The 22529-nt window shown below is 41.8% G+C and overlaps 1 protein-coding gene across 1 annotated transcript; it reads right to left on the reverse strand.

Annotated features, from left to right (window-relative positions):
* Positions 1-1032: 1032 nt before the first annotated feature.
* On the reverse strand, positions 1033-16687 carry LOC139288412 (interleukin-17 receptor D-like). The gene is made up of 11 exons (XM_070909697.1): positions 16447-16687; positions 9994-10152; positions 9354-9472; positions 6841-6964; positions 6525-6563; positions 5644-5789; positions 5453-5527; positions 4894-4960; positions 4320-4466; positions 3958-4130; positions 1033-2500 (listed from the first exon to the last, which is right to left on the reverse strand). The coding sequence occupies exons 1-11, from the start codon at positions 16685-16687 to the stop codon at positions 1955-1957; spliced, it is 1836 nt and encodes a 611-aa protein (XP_070765798.1). The 3' UTR covers positions 1033-1954.
* Between the last annotated feature and the right edge of the window lie 5842 nt (positions 16688-22529).

Consider the following 22529-nt stretch of genomic DNA (forward strand, 5'->3'; position numbering starts at 1 on the left):
TGATTTCTTAGTTTTTTATTTTTAATAAATTTGCAAAAATTTCAAAAAAACTTTTTTCACATTGTCATTATGGGGTGTTGTGTGTAGAATTTTGAGGAAAAAAATTAATTTAATCCATTTTGGAATAAGGGTGTAACATAACAAAATGTGGAAAAAGTGAAGCGCCGTGAATACTTTCCGGATGCACTGTACATATGTATATATATATATATATATATATATATACACATACATACATATACATTGCTATTGTATATATTTTTTACTTTTATTTTTCATATTTGAAAATATTGTAAATGTGTATATTTTTATTTTCTATTTCTCATTTTTATATTTTTTACATACTTTCATTTCTAATTTATGCTGCTTTCTACTCTTGAATGGGAGCACCGGTACTGTACAATTTCCCCCTGGGGATCAATAAAGTATTTCTGATTCTGAATCTGATTCTGATATCCAATGTTATCCACATTCCTTTCAGTCCATTCTCTTTTCTGCTCCACAAGTGGCAAGTCCACATTGGGATGAAAATTACCCCACACAATATTTAGCCCATAATCTAACCCATTTAAACCATATTCGACTGCTACTGTATCAATATTCCAACCAAGTCCTTTACGTTGTTGTGAATATTCCCAACAACCACACAGCACATTTGTTGCAGGTTGTTCCTCATCAGATCCCTTTAACTTAACCCAATATGCTTTAAACAGTCTATGGCTCACAACGATGCCTCCTCCAACCGGGTTGCCAGACCTTGTTGCTCAAGTCACTAAACTGTAATTACAATTTGAATTGTTAATTATATATACACGCGAAAGGTTCATAATTAACAAACCAATCCTTCACTTAAAAACTAAAATGGCATCTAATCAACTGTATTCAGACATGGTTGATTACCAAAATTACTCTAGACAGATAGAGGTTTTTCTGCAGCCTGGCAACCTACAGCATCGACAATACCTCCCATTCAGTCATACACAAATGTCATGAATAAGCCATATATGACATATTTGATGAGCCAAAGAAAACTTGTTTTAATCTTATTTTATTAGATGATTAGATGCATAAAAGAAAATCTAAATTTCACAAAAATACAACACAAAATGCAAGACAACTCACATTTATCCACGTCACCTTACATCAGCATAACATTACAAATGATGGGACCTATTAATCCATTCTTGAATATATGAGATATGCACATGTATACATAAACTATAAGCATGACTGTAAACATACATGTATACAATGTTCAGTATGTACTTCAAGGCAAACATTCTCAAACGATAACTTCAATAACTCGCGTATGAGATTAATTGTTTATTTATGTACAATGCTTGTATTACAAGTTTTTCATTTCATAATAACTTCACATGACACTGCAAGAAAACAAACAGAAAATGTCTTTTGTAAGACTAAGATAGCTTTTTTGACCATTACACACATTACTGGACGTTCTTTTAACAAATCCTTCCTGTACACACACACACACACACACATATACCATGTTAACACATTTTAGAGGTCAAAGTGCACTGCTGCTGCCATTGCAGCACAACTGAGGCAGAGGTGATTAGTTGGTCAATTATTTAAGGGAACCGTTAAGTTTGTGGCCATCATCAGTGTCTATCTTCAGGTAGTCTGACTCACCGGATGTAGGCTGTTGGGATAAGACTGCCATTGGCCAACTATTTCAGTCTGCGTGTTACCGTTTTGCAAGGGCACAGTCACTGCATCCTGGGCTTAGCGCTGTCCAAGACGATTGTGATTGGTTTAAAGAAATACAAACAAGCCAGAGCGTTTTTTTCTCCTGTCCCAGAATGATAATGGGTTGAGCTAGACCTTTCTCCGAAGTGTGGAGATAGGTCTGGCTATGTAAGCCAACTATTCTCCTATACTGGGCTGAGGACCACCATTAAGTTAGGGCGTATTGGATTGCTTTTTTTAGTGTTTAGTTCCCTCCCTCCACAGAGTGATACCTTTTTGCCCTCATTGCCATCCCAGCCTCGTAGATTGCTAACTGCAGAGCTGCTCCGGCTGGTGACTTAGAAAAGCCCTCCTCTGAGATGTAGTTTATCTTCAGGTAACCCCCCGGCCTATGCAGAGCCACTCCATGGAGGTGGGAGAAGAGCAGCGGTAAGTCACTTGTCAGCGTGTAGTGAGATACCAGCCTCAGCTCAGTGGGAATGTCTGTTTCCTCAGAGTACTCAAAAATGGCCGCCATGTATTTGGACATGTCCTGGCCCCTGGCTTTGGCTCGTCCCACCTCCTCTCCGACAAGTCTGATGGCTACATCAGAGCTGAAGGCGTTGGACCCAAAGTCCAGCCCTCTGTCTGCCTCATCTTTGTTGTCACCCTCTGGCTCTGGCTTAGGTCTGCGATTGAAGCCCCAAGAACAGATCACCAAGATAAAGTCGCTCTCCCGGATCTGACGGCAGTGCCAGGCCATACTGCCCTCCTCAGCCACGCTCAGAGAGTCCCACAGGTCCAAGCACACCTGGGAAGAACAAAGGAGAACACTGTCACGACAAAGTGTTCTAATAACACATTTTACACACCCCTATTTCATATTAAAGAAAAGATTGAAACACAGAAATTGTCAATATAATAATTAGCTTTGTAAGATGACAGTTATCCTTTTTTGTATTTCCGTCCTAGCCTTGTGGACAGTGGACCCTTGGGGGCTTACTGGGGTGGGGGGTGGGGTTTCCCATCCAGTCTACATGTGTTTTGTGGACTTGGAGAAGGCTTATGACCGTGTCCCCGGGGGGTCCTGTGAGGGGTACTGTGGGAGTATGGGGTCATCGGGGCCGTTGCTACAAGCCACCTGGTCCTTATATGTATATGTGTATATATATATATATATATATATACTGTATATATATATATATATAGTGCAAGCTGTATCTGTATATTCTGCACAAAAGTCAAATACGTTTTCGATGGGTGTCCCTTGTCACAGATTCTGTTTGTGATATTCATGGACAGGATCTCAAGGCACAGCCGGGAGAGGAGAGTGTTTGGTTTGGGGACTTCAGAATTGCTTCTCTGCTCTCTGCAGATGATGTGGCTCTGTTGGCTTCATCAGATTGTGACCCACAGCATGCACTGGGGCGGTTTGCAGCCGAGTGCAAAGTGGTCGTGATGAGAGTCAGCATCTCCAAGTCCGAGGACATGGTTCTCTCCTGGAAAAAGGTGGATTGCTCCCTGCCTGAGCAATCTGAGTTACTGCCTCAAGCAGGGAGTTCAAGTATCTCGGGGTCTTGTTCACGAGTGAGAGTAAAATAGAGCGTGAGATCGACCAGCGGATTGATGCGGTGTCAGCACTAATGCAGGTGTTGTATTGAACTGTTGTGGTGAAGAGGGAGCTAAGCCGGAAGGCAAAGCTTTTGATTTACCACTCGATCTACCTTCCAACCCCTAGCTATGGTCATGAGCTTTGGGTAAGGACCGAAAGAATGAGATTGGGTATACAAGCGACCGAAATGAGTTTCCTCATCAAGGTGGCTGGGGTCAGCCTTAGAGATAGGGGGAGGACCTCAAAAGGGATCCGAAGGGAGCTCGGAGTAGAGCCGCTGCTCCTTTGCATCGAAAGGAGCCAGTTGAGGTGGTTCGGGCATCTGATCAGGATGAATCCTGAGCGCCTTCCTTTGGAGGATTTCTGGACATGTCCAACTGGTAGGAGACCCCGGGTTAGACCCAGAACACGTTGGAGGGATTACATATCTCATCTGGCCTGGGAACGCCTCGAGATCTCCCTAGAAAACATTGCTAGGGAGAGGGATGTCTGGACCACCTTGGTTAGCCTGCTGCCCACCGCGTGCCCGGCCCCGGATAAGCAGTAGAAAATGAATGGATGGATGTATTCATAATTTGTTTCTGCCTGTCCGATTCCACTGAATCAGCACACCTGTAGGAAAAGGCATTAGAGCCACGACATGTCATGTCCACTACCTGAGTGGCCATGTGTTGTTGTATGAAGGCCCCTAACTGCATGACAGCTTTGACATGAGCGGGCCCATCATAACTGCTGTAGCAAATCAGAAGACGAGGAGGGGTCAGCCTGTTTCTGGGCAATGCCATCACTTCCTCCTGAGTCCCGCTTTCTTGATGCTGCTTGATAACATCTGAATGGATGAAAATAAGAAATCTGGTTGTATTTCACATCATGCCAGTAATGGAAAAGACAGAACAGAGGTACAAGAAAGGTTCTCTGTCAAATGGTGTAAAATGGATTATTATCATGACTTATTTTGATTAGCTTTCATGAAATGCAAGCAGTGATTTTACATGAAGTATTTGGTTTGTCTTCGCACCTGGTTTTATGTCAAGTTTCTTCATCTGCAGCTTGGGCCTCCTCCTGGTGAGAGCAGCCAGTAAGACTACAAGTATGGCTACCACAGCCAGGCCCAGTGGAAGCATCAAAGCCCAGGAGAGAGTGACAGAGAGTTGCAAGGCACCTTCTGAGGAGTGGGGAGTTGTGATTACATGATAATTCAGTGACAGACCTTAAAGAAGTAGTTTGACATTTTGGAAAATGCGTTACTAATTACTGCCGAGAGTTAAAATGAGATGATTGATACCACTGTCATGCCTGTGTGCTAATTATGGAGCTAGAGCTGGGAGTAGATTATTTTAGTTTAGCATAAAGACTGGAAGCATAATAAGAATATTTCCCCAAATTCCAAAGTATTACTTAAAGGGATGAAAGACTGATGGGATTGATCACACATGTATTAAATATACACAGACTGTATTCATGGTCCAACAGACACTTAAATATTATATCACTTATATCTCCACAACAAAATGAAAAGAGAGGTTTGCATAGCACCTACTATGATGCATAGTGATTGTGTGGATCAGCAGCAATAAAACAACCTCCCCCACCTTTTTGAATGTGCATGACTTGAACACTGAATGTTTTCCTCACTGCATCCACTTCGTTAGCTGCAATCTGTGAAACAAGAAATGTTGAGCATGACAGTTCATTCTTGACCTTGTAGATTGACAAAATAAACTTCTTTTGGGGGCCACTTGGGGGCAGCGCAACAAGCTGTAAACAAAACACTGACACATCACCTTATAAAGTTGATATATCGACTGTGTTGGCTAACAGCCTATTTATCCAGAAGACATGGAGCAACATTAGCATTAATTTGGGGTTGTGATGATGAATGCAAGTCCAATATTCACTCTCCTTTTATCTCTGTTTTGCTCTCCACCAGCTCTTGAGGGGAAATATCTGGCTAAATGCTAAATGCCGATGGTTGAAAATTAATGCATAAAATATATAGATAGTCCATATAATACATATTTTTTGAGACTGGTATTTCAATATAATTTATTAAACACAAAGCCCCTGAGATTAGGTTGAAAACAGTTGTAGTTTTATATATTATGCAATCAGTGTTAAGGATAGAATAGTTATAATCCACTTTTATTTTACCTCACAAGTGTAATTGGTTCCTTCTTGAAGGCCATTCAGCTGATAGCTGTGATGAGTTTTGTTGTTGGTGGAATTCTAAGGAAATTAAATACAAGTATTCAGTTCACTTAATTATCAAATAGTTCCGTAATACACATAATAGAAGCAAGGCATTGGCAAAATATAAAGCTGCAGAAGTTGAAACAACTCACAGGTGTTATGTCTGTGTATTTCATTATGCCGTTTGCGTAACACAGTGAGAAGTAGCTTCTGATGCCCAGGTTCGGGGGAGCCAGGTTAAAGGTCACTATGATGGCAGTCCCTTCATGTTGGACCTCAATATATTTGGGATACCAGTCTACAACCAGACCATAAAATATTGACATGATGTCAAGCTGATCATAAGAAGAAACGGTAACGCTTCATTTTACAGGTCCGCAAATTTCATGATAAGTAGGTGATAATTACATGCATACATACATTTCAAGGAAAGTAATACGAAGTTAACTGATATCTAGATAGTTCCTACTAGCTAAACCCTGTTCCGTTGCCATCTCATCTGTCTCCGGTTCTGGTGCCCATTCCGGCGCCACTCCCCCACTGGGTCCCCCCACCCCGGACTTGAAAACCTTCTCCTCCTGCAGGGCCAAAGCTCCTGTGCTAGCTTCCAGACCCTTGTCGGTAGCACAGGGAAGACTTTGTTTTCCTCCTGGGCAGATCGACTTCAGGGCTAACCCCCTTCACTTTTACCCAACAGCTGGGAAGCAAAACGCAGGAATTTCTTGGTTATTGAAGAGCTGCAGCATTTATTCATGGATTGATAGATTTTCAGCAAGTTTAACTTTTGTGAAAAATCGAACCGCAACTGCTTATTAGGAAAGAGCACAATATAATTCTTAAATAATTTTGCAGTAATTTTGGACACATTTAGGGGTAATTTGGGGATAATTTCAAAGAAATTTCAAATACGTAACTTGCTAATTATCACCTACTTTCCATGAAATTTGTGGACCTGTAAATTGAAGCATTACCGAAGAAGGAAAACATTTATTGTTATACCAGACTTTATTTGGGAACTATGAGAAATTCTCACCTTTTTTGCACTGCTCAAGACCGTTCTTCTCTGCACATGCTGCAAAACCAGCGCATATTACTATAAATTCACCATTGTTTTGACAATAGTCTTACTGAAAGATATATGATGAAAAGGGCAAAGTTTAGAGAGCAGAGAGCTTTCTGGGGACAGAGCAGGAGATGTCATTATATGTACAGTAAATAAGCCAAGAGAAGGAGGGATTTAGATTTTGAAGGTTACCCTGAAGCAACCACAAAGTTCACTGAAACTGTGTGTGTGTGTGTGTGTGTGCTTTATGAGATAATATCTAGTCTAGAGCTTAAAGTAGTCTTACAGCGTGTGGAAAAGATCTTGCTGTGGTAGAACCTCTCCCACTCCTCAGGCACTGGCAGAGCCATGACGGTAACAGCATACTGGGACCCAAGGGAGAGGCCGGGGAAAGGGTCTGACTTGTACACCTGCAGAATTCAGTGGCAATTATGACTTCAAACACACTGCACACTTATCTGATAAGCTGAGATAAGAGTTTTTGACATATTCTTTATTAGTGGTTAAATAGAACGGCTTTCTCATACAAAGTCTCATATATATTGCTGTTATATATTATATATATTCATCCATCTATTTGCTATACCCACTTATCCTTGAGAGTCACAGGGGGGCTACAGCCAATCCCAGCTGACATATGTTTATCAACACTTTCCCCAAAGAATTGTTGAGTCGAGTTGCCATTTTATGTGATGTGACGTTGTGTGTTTTTGATTGAATTTGAACTTTTTACTTACTTTTTTGTAGGATGATTTGATTTGAGCATATGCAGATTTGGATATGAGACTTGGACTTGGTTATGGTCAGATTTGCCTCCCAGAGTACCAGAATACTAGTACAGAGTGGTCATTGCAGCCTGTAGCTCTGGTACTAACTTGTGGTTCTTTCATGAAACATTTACCATTAAATAGATATCACGTTTTTTAAAACATGATCCCTGTCTTTCATAGGCAACAATATGGTGTTTATGCATTGCAGTTCTTAAAAGTCACTTGTTGGTTTAACACTTGCTACACTTTAACAATTTCACACTTTTCTTTATTGTATGATGACGCCTCAAGGACATGTATGGATGTGTTAATGACCTTTGGTATGGTCCAGAATACTTAAATAATCTGTTGATTTCATGAGTCTGTTCTTAAAGCTGTGTTATTATTGGTTCTGTTAGTTAAATTATAAAGCTTGTATGTAAGGTGAAGCATGCTTTAGTGAAGTAATGCTAGATTAAAGCTGCATTTCATGTGTGATTTGTGCTATTTTCCAATGCTTTATGCGAATACATATTTCATATACATATTCTATAGGTGAGTTCAAATGCTCACCTATAGGACTCCATTAGAGATTGTCATTAAGTTGAGTTAAAAGGGTTAAAAAGTGGTATTTGAGTATAAATGATAGTAATGCTAATTCATTTTCAATCTAAAGCATATAATCCAAGGAAAATTGTAAAGCTATTGTGACATATTCCATCAGGATGTTAAAGTAAATGGACTCAAATGGTCTCACATATATAGTGCTTTTCAACCTTCATGGTTCCCACAGTTTTGGAGCTACAGCACTGTGTGTCATCTATAAAGGTTTTGTGAAGAGTTAGACCATCATTCAGCCAGGGATGCTATAGGACATAGTTTTTACATGTAAAACAATTAACACAATATACGTTATATTAACGTACATCACCCCTGTCCCCACTGCGTTACATTAACGCACCCACCCCCTACTGGACACTTTATCTGGACACTTTACTTTATTCTGGTCACTGCACTGTTGTTATTTATCTTATCTTATTTTTTATTTTTATTTTTATTCTTATTCTTATTTTAGCTTTTATATTCTACTTATTTGTTATCAAAACAATAGCACCTTCAGACCACAGCAAATTCCTTGTAATGTATGTTACTTGGCAATAAACAGTTTCTGATTCTGATTCTGATTCTGATTACAGAAACCGAAATGAAGCAGGTGGATAGCAACTTGTTGCCTAGTAATGGGCAAATTGCACTAATCTGTTTCTAATATGTCAGACATAAAATGCATCGTCGTGGGACATAGTGACGCAAATATCTCTTCTTTGAAACTGGCAGATTACATATAAAATTAGACAGATGAGTTGTGTACACAGGGTTGAGCAAAAATGATTTGTTTCAAAAACAAAATCAGCCCCATACAACCTATAGTTATCAAAATAAGGGTTATTAGAAACCTCACCGTTTTCATCGTTTACCAAGTCAAACACAGTAATGTGTGTTCCTTTCATTGGATTAAGTGTTAATGTGGTTTAAATGTATGCATGTGGAGTTCCCACCGTTGTGAGCATGTCCAATGGTGTATGGTGTCATAGTCCTTCAGGACATTCTCATAACAAAAGGCTAAATAACAGACTTCCTGTGACGTTGCCTCTCGTGTGATAATTACAGCTTTTGAATGATCTTGATGAGCTTGATAAAATCATAAGGGCATATTTTCAGTTTTTCTGAAGGATGATGTCACTGTTATCCCACCCAAAATATAACATAATTTCATAAACACCAGGTCATAATGTGAGAGTATGTCCAGAAGCTAAAAGATACTGGCTGCTGGTGTGTCTTCCCAGGGGAAAGTCTTTGGTCTTTGGGGTGGGAAAGATTTAAGATCCACTCCCTGATGAAATAATCTGTAATCAAAATGTAAATGTATTTATATTCAAAGTATTGCTTAGTTGTTTGTTGTTGAGAACTGCTTTTAACAAGAATTTGCGTTAAAAGTGGCATTCTAGGCAGAAAAAGAAGCACAGACCAAAGCGAGCGGGGCCCTTCCTACCCTTTGAGCATGTGAAGCCGGGATGGAGAGGTTACGGTGGAAGAGAAAGAGCTGACAGGCAACACCAGACCCTCCCAAAGCCTGGAGGGACACCTGAAAGCCTCGCAGGAAGGCGATGCCTGCAGCAAACACAAAAGGACAGCGTGAAGTCAGTGTCACGGACTCGGCAAGCCATCATCTAAGTTGCATACAAACTCCAAAGTCAAATGCATGTGTGTGCTGCTTGTGTTACACCAGTTCAGTGCATGCTCAATTAAACTTTTAACAAGAAAGTCTGTTATACTGTCACCTGTCAAAGCCTGGAATAATTCAACGAGCTGTCTCTCATACCTGTACTTAGAAGCATTCTCATAATGCAAGGCATAATTTTCGCCTTTCAAAAATAATTCACTGTATGTCACCTGAAGTAAATCTTCTTTATGTCAAACCCTGATATGACAAATTATTTGGGGGACGTAACTCCTGCCTGACATGGTATTTTAATTTCAAAACTGGCTACAGTCTTAAAAACTGACCAAACAACTGTATGACTTTCGCCCCAATTTAAAGACATGCTATGTATCCTTATCACAACCGCATACAGAAATTGGCTTTAGAATATAGGATGAGAGTATTTCGTTGTCAATCTGTATCAACATACCATAGTAACTGGGCTTCCAGGAGACAACCATTGTGTCATATTTGGGGTTTGGCTCATGTACAAACTCAATCTTCACATCATTTGGTGCTTGGACATAGTGCTGACAGATTTTAGGGTCTCCTTCTCCTAGCAACTCAAAACATGGCCATGGAATACAACCTGAGGAGAAATAACAATGACACATAGAATATCAAAGTGTTTTGCTGCAAAAGACATTCTCAGTACATGATGATTTCTTGACAGTGCACAAGTCAGCAATCAATACATTTCTGGATATCTAATATGAAAGGAAACAGGATGTTTTAGCAAGACCGGGCTACAGTCATGCTAACGGCTATGAGGTTGTACTTGTTAGCATGCATGGATAAGCGTAAATACAGTAAGATTGTTATTCACGTCGGCGGTAATGACTCCCGGTTACGCCAATCGGAGGTCACTAAAATTAACGTGGAGTCGGTGTGTTCGTTTGCAAAAACTATGTCGGACTCCGTAGTTTTCTCTGGGCCCCTTCCCAATTTGACCAGTGATGACATGTTTAGCCGCATGTCATCATTCAACCGCTGGCTGTCGAGGTGGTGTCCAGCAAACGATGTGGGCTTCGTAGATAATTGGCGGACTTTCTGGAGGAGACCTGGTCTGATGAGGAGAGACGGCATTCATGCCACTTTGGATGGAGCGGCTCTCATATCTAGAAATCTGACCGACTTTATTAGTGAACCAAAACCGTGACAACCCAGAGTCCAGACCAGGATGCAGAGTCGCAGTCCTACACGCTTCTCTGCGCTTCCATTAGAGCAGTTACCCACCCAAAACCCCATAATGACTGTGTCTCCCCCCCGACCACTTAAATTAATTCAATCAAAATTAAACAGGAGAGCAGTCATTAATAAAAACCTAATAAAAATTAAGACCACCACTGCTATAGGACAAAACAATAGGAAAATTAAGTGTGGACTGTTAAATATCAGATCTCTGTCATCTAAAGCTGTATTAGTAAACAAGCTAATATCAGATAATCATTTTGATCTACTGTGCTATTATTACAGCTATTATTACAGCTGTAACTACTATCATCAGTCATATTTCCATTATTATTATAATTATAGCTGCTATTTCTACTGCTAGTCCGTCTGTCGGTCTGTCTATCTGTGTCTTTATGTCTATCTCTCTCTCTGTCTCTTTCTGTCTGTCTGTCTGTCTCTCCCCCTCTCTCTTTCTCCCTCCCTCTCTATGTCTCTCTCTCTCTCCCTCTCTCTCTCTTTCTCAAACCCAACCGGTCAAAGCAGATGACCGCCCACCTAGAGTCTGGTTCTGCTTGAGGTTTCTGCCTCTTAAAAGGAAGTTTTTCCTTGCCATTGTCGCCAAAGTGCTTGCTCATGGTGGGAACTGTTGGGTCTCTGTAATAACATTATATTATTATTATTATCAAAGTGTTTTTATTGAATTTTCTGTTCAAACAACAAACATCCCATTCAAAAAAAAAAAATAAATAAAATAAAAAAAATAAAATAAAATAAAATAAAAAAATAAATTAAAAAAAAGACAGCAGGACTCAAAACATACATCTCAAATACAGGTCTAAACCACAGACAAAACAGTAACAAGACATACCATACTAATATCAGACATCAGACATACCCATCACCCATGTGGGAAGGGAAGGGAAGGAGGGGGGGGGGTCAAAAGCTGCCATCTATGTTGGGGCTAATTAGAACTCATGTTCAAAGTAGGAAATAAAAGGCTGCCAGACCGTAGAGTACTTCTTAGTGTTGCCCTGCAAGGTGAATCTAATATGTTCTAATTTAAGGTGTGCCATCACCTCTTCTACCCATCGTTTATGGGATGGCGGTGTCGCCTTTATCCAGTTAAGTAGGATCAATCTCCTAGCCAGCAATGAAGAGAATGCTATTGTTTTCCTTTGAGAGATTGTTAGTGGCGCTTCCCTTGGTGTCACACCAAAGATGGCTGTCAGAGGGCCGGGCTCTATATCTTTGTTATAGATTGACGAGAAAGTTCTAAAAATTCTGGCCCAGAACTCTTTCAGCTTGGGACAGGACCAGAACATATGACCTATATTGGCTGGCAACTGTTTACATCTAGGGCAAGTCGGATCAGCCCCCTGATACATTCTTGCCAGTTTGTCCCTTGAGAAATGAAGTCTGTGTAAGACCTTAAACTGTATCAATCCATGTCTAACACATACAGAAGAAGAGTGTATTAGTTCCACTGCCCGTCTCCAGTCAACATCTGATATGTCCAATTCTAACTCTTCCTCCCACTTCCTTTGTAAGATATCAAGGGATGGGGAAGCCACCTTCTGGATGCTCACATAGAGCGTGGAAACCGTCCCTTTAAGAGTTGGATTCATGTCTAGCAGCCCATCTATCCATCCACTCCGCGGCAACTCAAGGGATGAGGCGAATGTCTTTTTCACAAAATCTCGAACCTGAAAATATCTTAAGTAATTCGTCTTTGAGGGGATTCCATATTCCTTCTCCAACTGAGCAGCAGACATGAAAACACCACCTTTAAAAAGATTTTTGACGCATTCCACCCCAGCTCTATACCATTCCCTAAATGCTGTTCCCCCAAGGGCCGGGGAGAATAAGTGATTGCCATAGACGGGAGCAGACAGGAGGGCGTTTCTATTTTTAAAATGTGTTCTGAATTGGACCCAGATTTTGATAGAGTCACATACAACAGGGTTGTTTGTGTAAAGGTGTTTGCTTAAGGGCAGAGGAGCGCAGACCAGGGAGCATAGGGACACCGGGCTAGATGCATATCTTTCCATATGTACCCACACTGGAGTTTCATCGTCATCCAACTTTGAGACCCAAAACAACACCTTATGTATATTAGCAGCCCAATAATAGTGCATATAATTTGGTAGGGCCAGGCCTCCCTCTTCCCTCTGTCTCTCAAGGAACTCCCTTCTTATCCGGGGGACTTTTTTTTCCCAGATAAAGGTGGATGTACATTTATTCAGTTCTTTAAAAAATGACTTCGGTATGAAAATTGGTACCGTCTGGAATAAATAGAGGAACCGTGGCATTATGTTCATTTTAACAGAATTTATCTTCCCTGCTAATGATAGGGGGAGGGATGACCACCTTTCCATATCTAATTTTGCCGTATCCAATGTTACTTTAAAATTATGATTAAATAAATCTTTATACCTCCTTGTTACATTGATACCTAAATAGGTAAACTTATCCTTATTTGTTGTAAAGGGATAGGCCTGGAATGAAAGTTTCCTCGCCTGTTTATTAATTGGGAAAAGGACACTTTTTCCCAGGTTAATTTTATAACCCGACACCCTCCCATAGTCTTCGATAATACCAAGAGCTACCGGGATGTTCGTGACAGGATTCGACAGGAAGAGGAGGAGGTCATCAGCGTATAAAGACAACTTATGAATTTGCGTGCCCCTGTGTATTCCCCCGAGCTCAGCAGCATGCCTCAGCATTATTGCGAGGGGCTCAATTGCCACATCAAAGAGCATGGGCGACAAGGGGCAACCCTGCCTTGTCCCCCGAAACAGAGGAAAAGGTTCAGATATTATATTGTTTGTTCTTACCATAGCCTGGGGGTTCGCATAAATTATCTCAATCCACGAGCGAAATTTAGGACCGAATCCGAATCTCTCGAGGGCCGTGAACAGATAGAAATACTCTATTCTATCAAAGGCTTTGTGGGCATCCAGGGAGATCACAATCTCAGGCTCAATGTTATCTTCAGCAGTGTATATCACATTAAACAAGCGACGGAGATTACTGGAAAGTTGTCTACCAGCAACAAACCCTGTCTGGTCAGGATGAATTATTTTACTTATAACAAGCTCAATCCTAGCCGCCAATATTTTGGCCAATATCTTATAATCACAGCCAAGTAGACTCACTGGGCGGTATGATTCACATTTAAGTGGGTCTTTATTTTTCTTAAGGAGTACAGAGATCAAAGCCTGTGACATTGTTTGAGGCAAAGCTTTTTTATCAAGGACCTCCCTATATACTCCACAAAGCAGGGGTATCAGTTTAGAAGCGAATGTTTTATAAAACTCACTTGGGAACCCATCAGGGCCCGGCGCTTTGCCTGTCTTCATATTCCGAATCGCATTCTCTATCTCCCTAGCCGTCATGGGTCCCTCTAATCTATCCCTATCTGCGTCATCTAGGGATGGTATTTCCAGATTTTCAAAAAAAATTTTCACTCGTTCCTTGTCATCTGTTTCTGAAGTATACAGATCCTTATAAAAAGATTTAAATTGGTCGTTAATACCCTTCTGATCTATAATTTTGTTTCCCAGGTTATCTCCTATCTGTACTATCCTGCCAGCAGCTGCTGATTGCTTCAACTGGTAGCTCAGGAGCTTACCCGCACGCTCACCATGCTCATAGAGATCCTGTCTTGACCTAAGATATAGATCCTCCTCACATTGACTTATCAAGACATCATATTCAGTTTGGAGCAAAATCCGCTTTCTATGTAGCTCCTCAGAGGGAGTCATAGAATTTGCCAGGTCAACTTCTTTTATTGCTTTTATTAATTCCGTGGTACGTTTCATCTTTCTCTTCCTTTCACCAGCACTGTATGAAATTATTTGTCCTCGTAAATAAGCTTTTAAGGATTCCCACAGAGTGCCATTACTTATATCAGGGGTATCATTAAGTTCTAAGAAAAAGACTATTTGCGAGTTTATGAATTTTGTAAAATCATCATCTGCCAATAGCCTGCTATTAAGGCGCCACATTCTCTGAGGTGGCGTATTCTCAGGAAAGTGAAGTTTCAACATGACCGGGCTGTGATCAGATATTACTATACCAGTGTATTCTACATCTGTTACTATAGAAGTCAGTTTATTATCTAATAAGAAATAGTCAATTCTAGTATATGTTTGATGTGGTGGGGAGTAAAAGGAGTACTGTCTGGAGGTTGGGTTTATGAATCTCCATGGATCAAACACACCATATGCTTTACAAAAAGAGTTAATGCATTGTGCTGATTTACTTAATACATTGGATGTTGGGCTAGAGCGGTCCAAGGTTGAGTCTAGGACACAGTTTAGGTCTCCCCCTAGAATCAGATTATGAGCGTCCAAATTAGGCAGTAATGAGAATAAGTCCTTAAAAAATTGAACATTATCCCAATTGGGTGCGTATATGTTTGCCAACACCACTGGCATATTGAATAATTTTCCAACCACAATAACATATCGACCATGTTTATCTTTTATAGTAGTTGTTTCTACGAATTGTACATTCCTGTGTATAAGGATGGCCACTCCTCGACTCTTACTATTGAAATTTGAGTGATAAATCTGATTGAATCCCCCCCTACAAAGCTTGAGGTGGTCCTTGTTCAACAAATGCGTCTCCTGTAAGTAAACTATCTCCGCTCCCTGGTCTCTCAAATGCGAAAATATCTTACTCCGTTTAGCCGGCTTATTGATCGCCCTTACGTTCCAGCTCATCAATTTTGTGTCCATTCTGCTCGCATCCATGTTTGGTGCCATGTCAGGAGTCCGCAGCCCGGAATCACCATTGCACCCCTATGATACCCACTTTCCGGATCACACCTTGAAGATTTGGCAGCAAAAACAAAAAGGTTAAAAGGAGAGGGTCTGGGGAGGGAGGGGGGGGTGTCACACACACAGACACAGCTAACACATAACACATTACATATATGAACGCTAACACAGTGCTCTTTAACGAGCTCTCTCGTGGCCAACCGGTCCATCATCCTCCTACACACCAAGCCTACCGTGTGCGGCTCCGTGTATATCACCCCCTAACCTTAAAAGTATAACATCACCCCTTTGACTTAATCACCTCATGGGAAAAACAAACAGAGGGAGCTCTCAAGAGCAAGATCCTAAATAATGTAAAATATTAAAAATAGAAATAAAAGGCAATACCATAGGCAGTAGGCAACAATAGCCAAGGGGGAAAAATCAATTCTTAAACCTTGAATAAGACAAAACAATAATATGACAGGGCAACCGTAGCTCCTAGGATGGGATGAGAATTATATATCTATATACAAAGAAAAAAAAAAAAAAATATATATATATATATATATATATATATATATACATACACCCAGCAATATATGTGAGTGCATGTGCATATCCCCACTTAAATACACACTGAAACAAATATTTCTTTGTCAATATTGTCAAATCTAGTCAACAAAATCCTGCTTGCAGTAGTCATCCCATTTCAACAGTGTAAGCATGTGTACATTTCTACTTAGCCAAGCTGAAACCAGTCTATATGCTTCACCCAGGGTTCAGTTTCTTCTTGATGTAATCCACGGCGTCTTTTGGGCTCTCGAAGATTTTCGTTTGCCCTCCTTCTGGCGTAATCACCAGGGTTGCCGGGTAACGCAGCCCATATCTGATCCCCGTGCAGGCCCGCAGGAGGCTTCTTGCTTCTTTGAAGGCTGCTCTCTTACTGTTTACCTCCTGGGTGTAGTCCGGGAAGATGTGAATCTGTCCGCTCCGACCCTCCGGTGTTCTCTCCATTTCTCTCGCCTTCTTCATTATCTCCTCTTTCTCTGTAAAGTAGTGACATCTCACGACGAACGCTCTCGGCGGAACTCCGTTCCCGTCTCGTCTCGCGCCGAGTGTCCGGTGTGCTCGATCAAGCGTCGGTGTTACTGCTAGTCCCAACTTGTCTTTCAGCAAGCCCGCCATAAAGTCTGACGGCTTTTTGCCCGTCTCGGCCCCTTCTCTTACCCCCACGACACGTATGTTGTTGCGTCGTGATCGTGCCTCGAGGTCTTCACTCCGTCCCCTCAGCTTCAGTACCTCCTTCTCCATTTCTTTCAGTTTTGTCTCAATGTTGGTTATGCTGTCAGACTGACCATTCAATATTTCATCCACCTCTTTTTTCCGTTCGTCCATCCTATTAGCCAAACTGCTAGTATGATCGCTAATCAGCCTCACCTCCCCACGTAGCAACTCAAACTGAGCTTTAGCATTCTCTTCCACGCTCCTAGCCCATTTTTCCATCTCGGCCTTCGTCTCTTTCCTTCCTTTCTCTACTTCTTCTTTGCACCTCACGATCTCGGTCTTTGTCTCCTCCCTGTATTTCGTATTCTCAACGTTGCCGTTTTTAATCTCGGACATCATATCCTTAGCCCACTGAGGCATGTCGTCGGCACGTGTTAGGCTAATATCACCCTTGCTAGCCGAGGAGGTCAAGTTGCTAACCACCGGCGGCTTTTCTCCGCCCGTTCGAGTCGATCTGGAGGTCATTTTCGGTCGTAAACTGCACTGAGAACGCACTCGTTCACTCCCAAAACAGAATCTTATTCGTCCAGCCCCCCCAAAATGATACAAATATGGCGATATTAATATTTTTGACTACTTTTACACGGAGCCTCCGCACACACGTCTTCACACGGCAAAGCACATCCGGAAGTCTTCCTGTAATAACATTATAAAGAGTCGGTCTAGACCTGCTCTATTTGTAAAGTGTCATGAGATGACTTTTGTTGTGATTTGGCGCTATATAAATAAAATTGAATTGAATTGAATTGAAAAGAAATATTTCATTAAGAATATCTGTCCTAAATGATGATCTGCCAGATCTCATGCTTGTTAGTGCTGCAAAGCTGTCAGATGCAATAACAGTGTTATTTATTTCCTTCTCTTCTATCCACTGCAAGGCCAATAATATTGCCAATAGCTCTGAGGTATATACTGACAAGTGGTCTGACACTCTTTTCCTAATATATGATTCAGTCACTCGGATATAAGCTGCTGCACCTGCACACCCTGTAACAGGATCTTTGGAGCCATCTGTGAATATGAACACAGAGTCTGAAAAATGCTGATCAAACTTTGCGGCATACTGAAAGTTGCTTTGACTTGTCCTTCAATTGCTGCTGTATATTGAGGTCTATACTTGGCAAGGAGAACAACCAGGGAAGAATGGAAGAAATTGAAACTGTGGGGCTGTACTGTAATTGATGGCCTTTGCATCACCAATCCACCCAAAACTTTTGTCTCATTATGTTCCCAGCATTCTGTTAAAACACTTTTGGCAGGATGTGTCATGTCTCGTCATTTACGTTAAGTTACCGTTTTTGTCTCGTTTAGTCATGTTGTCTTGTCATTTCCTGTTTTATTTTGTAGTATTGTGTGCCCTCTCGTTTCAGAACATTTTACTTCCTGCCCTCGTGTTTCCCGCCTTTGTGATTGTCAGTCCCCCTGATTGTTTCCACCTGTGTTCACTCACCTCATGTTTAAATAGTCTGCGTCTCCCTTTGTCTTGTGGCAGTTTGTCTTGTCCTCAGTGCCATGATAACCAGCGGTAATTCCATGTCAAGATTTCCTGTTAGTCCCTGTGTGAGTTGTTTCAGTGTTCTTGTTAATTTGTTCACTTTACTGTCTTGTTTTTCCTAGTTTTGTTCCTCCACTTTTTGGGAGTGATTTTCTGTTGTTAACTTTGTAGATATCTCTTGCTTTGTCAAGCTTCATATTTTGTTATAAATAAATACTCTTTATTATATATTTGTACTTTGTTTGAGTCGTGTGTGTGGGTTCATTTTTTGCCTTGCTCAGTCGTGACAAGATGCATATCAGAATCAGAAACTGTTTATTACTAAGTAACATACATTACAAGGAATTTGCCGTGGTCTGAAGGTGCTATTGTTTTGACAACAAATATGTAGAATATAAAAGGTAAAATAAAAATAAGATAAGATAAATAACAAACAGTGTAGTGACCAAAATAAAGTGTCCAGTAGGGGGTGGGTGCGTTAATGTAACGCAGGGGGGACAGGGGTGATGTACGTTAATATAACGTATAACTTGTGTTTGTGTTCGGGGGGGGGTCAATGTAAGTTCGTCAGGTTGACTGCAGAGGGGAAGAAACTGTTTTTGTGGTGGGAGGTTTTGGTCCTGATGGACCGCAGCCTCCTGCCAGAGGGGAGGGGGTCGAACAGATGGTGTCCAGGGTGGGAGGGGTCAGCAGCGATCTTCCCTGCTCTCCTCAGGGTCCTGGAGGAGTACAGGTCCTGAAGAGATGATGTTCAGCTCCCTCAGGAGCTTGACGGAGCTTGACGGACTGGTGACTGGAGGTGCAGCTGTTGGTGTACAGGGAGAAGAGTAGAGGAGAAAGAACACAGCCTTGAGGGGAGCCGATGCTGATCGTCCGCGAGTCTGAGACGTGTTTCCCCAGCTTCACGTGCTGCTTCCTGTCAGACAGGAAATCTGTGATCCACCTGCAGGTGGGGTCAGGCACGTTCAGCTGGGAGAGCTTGTCCTGAAGAAGAGCCGGGACGATCGTGTTGAAGGCAGAGCTGAAGTCCACGAACAGGATCCTGGCATAGGATCCTGCGGAGTCCAGGTGCTGGAGGATGAAGTGTAGGGCCAAGTTGACGGCGTCGTCTACAGACCTGTTGGCTCTGTAGGCGAACTGCAGGGGGTCCAGCAGAGGGTCGGTGATGGATTTGAGGTGGGACAAAACCAGGCGTTCAAATGATTTCATGACCACAGAGGTCAGGGCGACGGGTGTGTAGTCATTTAATCCTGTGGGCCCTGGTTTTTTGGGGACGGAGATGATGGTGGAGGCCTTGAAGCAGGCTGGCACGTGGCATGTCTCCAGTGAGGTGTTGAAGAGGCTCTTGGCTTGTAGTTGGTGATCTGTCTGAGCCCCCTCCACACAGAAGCAGAGTCGTTGGAGGAGAACTGGTCTTGTAGTCTCTCTGAGTACAGTCGTTTAGCTTCCCTCACCGCCTTGCTAAACTTGTACTTGGCTTCCTTAAACTCTGCTCTGTTGCCACTCTTAAACGCCTCTTCCTTTTCCAACCTCAGCTGTCGCAGTCTTTCTGTGAACCAGGGTTTGTCGTTGTTATAACTCACCCTGGTCCGAGTTGGTACGCAGCAGTCCTCACAGAAGCTGATATATGAAGTCACAACCTCTGTGTACTCATCCAGACTGTTGGTAGCAGTCCTGAAAACATCCCAGTCAGTACAGTCCAAACACGCCTTCAGGTCCTCTGCAGCTTCACTGGTCCACTTCTTCGAAGTTCTCGCAACAGACTTAGAAAGTTTTAATTTCTGCCTGTATGCAGGAATCAGGTGGACTATGTCATGGTCAGAGTGTCCCAATGCAGCGCGGGTGACGGCGTGAAAAGCGTTAATGACTGTGGTGTAACAGTGATCCAGAGTCCAAATATACAACTGAGCGCCACAGGAAATCATTCCTGCCTGTGGCCATCAAACTGTTCAACTCCTCCCTCAGAGTGTCAGACACTCAGAAGAAACAGACTGGAAATCTGGACCTGCTTCTACATATACTACCTCACTATTACTTATTCTTAAATGTCAGTGCAATACATATATGGTCAAACACAATAGTGCAATACATACAGTGCATCCGGAAAGTATTCACAGCGCTTCACTTTTTCCACATTTTGTTATGTTGCAGCCTTATACCAAAATGGATTAAATTCATTTTTTTCCTCAAAATTCTACACACAACACCCCATAATGACAACGTGAAAAAAGTTTATTTGAGATTTTTGCAAATTTATTAAAAATAAAAAACCTGAGAAATCACATGTACATAAGTATTCACAGCCTTTGCTCAATACTTTGTTGATGCACCTTTGGCAGCAATTACAGCCTCAAGTCTTTTTGAATATGATGCCACAAGCTTGGCACACCTATCTTTGGGCAGTTTCACCCATTCCTCTTTGCAGCACCTCTCAAGCTCCATCAGGTTGGATGGGAAGCGTCGGTGCACAGCCATTTTCAGATCTCTCCAGAGATGTTCAATCGGATTCAAGTCTGGGCTCTGGCTGGGCCACTCAAGGACATTCACAGAGTTGTCCTGAAGCCACTCCTTTGATATCTTGGCTGTGTGCTTAGGGTCGTTGTCCTGCTGAAAGATAAACCGTCGCCCCAGTCTGAGGTCAAGAGCGCTCTGGAGCAGGTTTTCATCCAGGATGTCTCTGTACTTTGCTGCATTCATCTTTCCCTCTATCCTGACTAGTCTCCCAGTTCCTGCCGCTGAAAAACATCCCCACAGCATGATGCTGCCACCACCATGCTTCACTGTAGGGATGGTATTGGCCTGGTGATGAGCGGTGCCTGGTTTCCTCCAAACGTGACGCCTGGCATTCACACCAAAGAGTTCAATCTTTGTCTCATCAGACCAGAGAATTTTGTTTCTCATGGTCTGAGAGTCCTTCAGGTGCCTTTTGGCAAACTCCAGGTGGGCTGCTATGTGCCTTTTACTAAGGAGTGGCTTCCGTCTGGCCACTCTACCATACAGGCCTGATTGGTGGATTGCTGCAGAGATGGTTGTCCTTCTGGAAGGTTCTCCTCTCTCCACAGAGGAACTCTGGAGCTCTGACAGAGTGACCATCAGGTTCTTGGTCACCTCCCTGACTAAGGCCCTTCTCCCCCGATTACTCAGTTTAGATGGCCGGCCAGCTCTAGGAAGAGTCCTGGTGGTTCCGAACTTCTTCCACTTACGGATGATGGAGGCCACTGTGCTCATTGGGACCTTCAAAGCAGCAGAAATTTTTCTGTAACCTTCCCCAGATTTGTGCCTCGAGACAATCCTGTCTCGGAGGTCTACAGACAATTCCTTTGACTTCATGCTTGGTTTGTGCTCTGACATGCACTGTCAACTGTGGGACCTTATATAGACAGGTGTGTGCCTTTCCAAATCATGTCCAATCAACTGAATTTACCACAGGTGGACTCCAATTAAGCTGCAGAAACATCTCAAGGATGATCAGTGGAAACAGGATGCACCTGAGCTCAATTTTGAGCTTCATGGCAAAGGCTGTGAATACTTATGTACATGTGATTTCTTAGTTTTTTATTTTTAATAAATTTGCAAAAATTTCAAAAAAACTTTTTTCACATTGTCATTATGGGGTGTTGTGTGTAGAATTTTGAGGAAAAAAATTAATTTAATCCATTTTGGAATAAGGGTGTAACATAACAAAATGTGGAAAAAGTGAAGCGCCGTGAATACTTTCCGGATGCACTGTACATATGTATATATATATATATATATATATATATACACATACATACATATACATTGCTATTGTATATATTTTTTACTTTTATTTTTCATATTTGAAAATATTGTAAATGTGTATATTTTTATTTTCTATTTCTCATTTTTATATTTTTTACATACTTTCATTTCTAATTTATGCTGCTTTCTACTCTTGAATGGGAGCACCGGTACTGTACAATTTCCCCCTGGGGATCAATAAAGTATTTCTGATTCTGAATCTGATTCTGATATCCAATGTTATCCACATTCCTTTCAGTCCATTCTCTTTTCTGCTCCACAAGTGGCAAGTCCACATTGGGATGAAAATTACCCCACACAATATTTAGCCCATAATCTAACCCATTTAAACCATATTCGACTGCTACTGTATCAATATTCCAACCAAGTCCTTTACGTTGTTGTGAATATTCCCAACAACCACACAGCACATTTGTTGCAGGTTGTTCCTCATCAGATCCCTTTAACTTAACCCAATATGCTTTA

This window comes from Enoplosus armatus, chromosome 8 (assembly GCF_043641665.1).
Source record: "Enoplosus armatus isolate fEnoArm2 chromosome 8, fEnoArm2.hap1, whole genome shotgun sequence".
NCBI classification, from domain to species: domain Eukaryota; kingdom Metazoa; phylum Chordata; class Actinopteri; order Centrarchiformes; family Enoplosidae; genus Enoplosus; species Enoplosus armatus.

Excerpts from the sequence above, each read along its gene's own strand:
- LOC139288412 (XM_070909697.1), bottom strand. The coding sequence starts at position 16,687 with ATGGCGGGCTTGCTGAAAGACAAGTTGGGACTAGCAGTAACACCGACG. Across the intron at positions 10,153-16,446 it reads CTACACCCAGGAGGTAAACA|GTTGTATTCCATGGCCATGT; the intron begins GTAAGAGAGCAG and ends ATTTCTCCTCAG. Across the intron at positions 4,467-4,893 it reads AGTCATGCACATTCAAAAAG|AAGGTGCCTTGCAACTCTCT; the intron begins GTGGGGGAGGTT and ends CCCACTCCTCAG.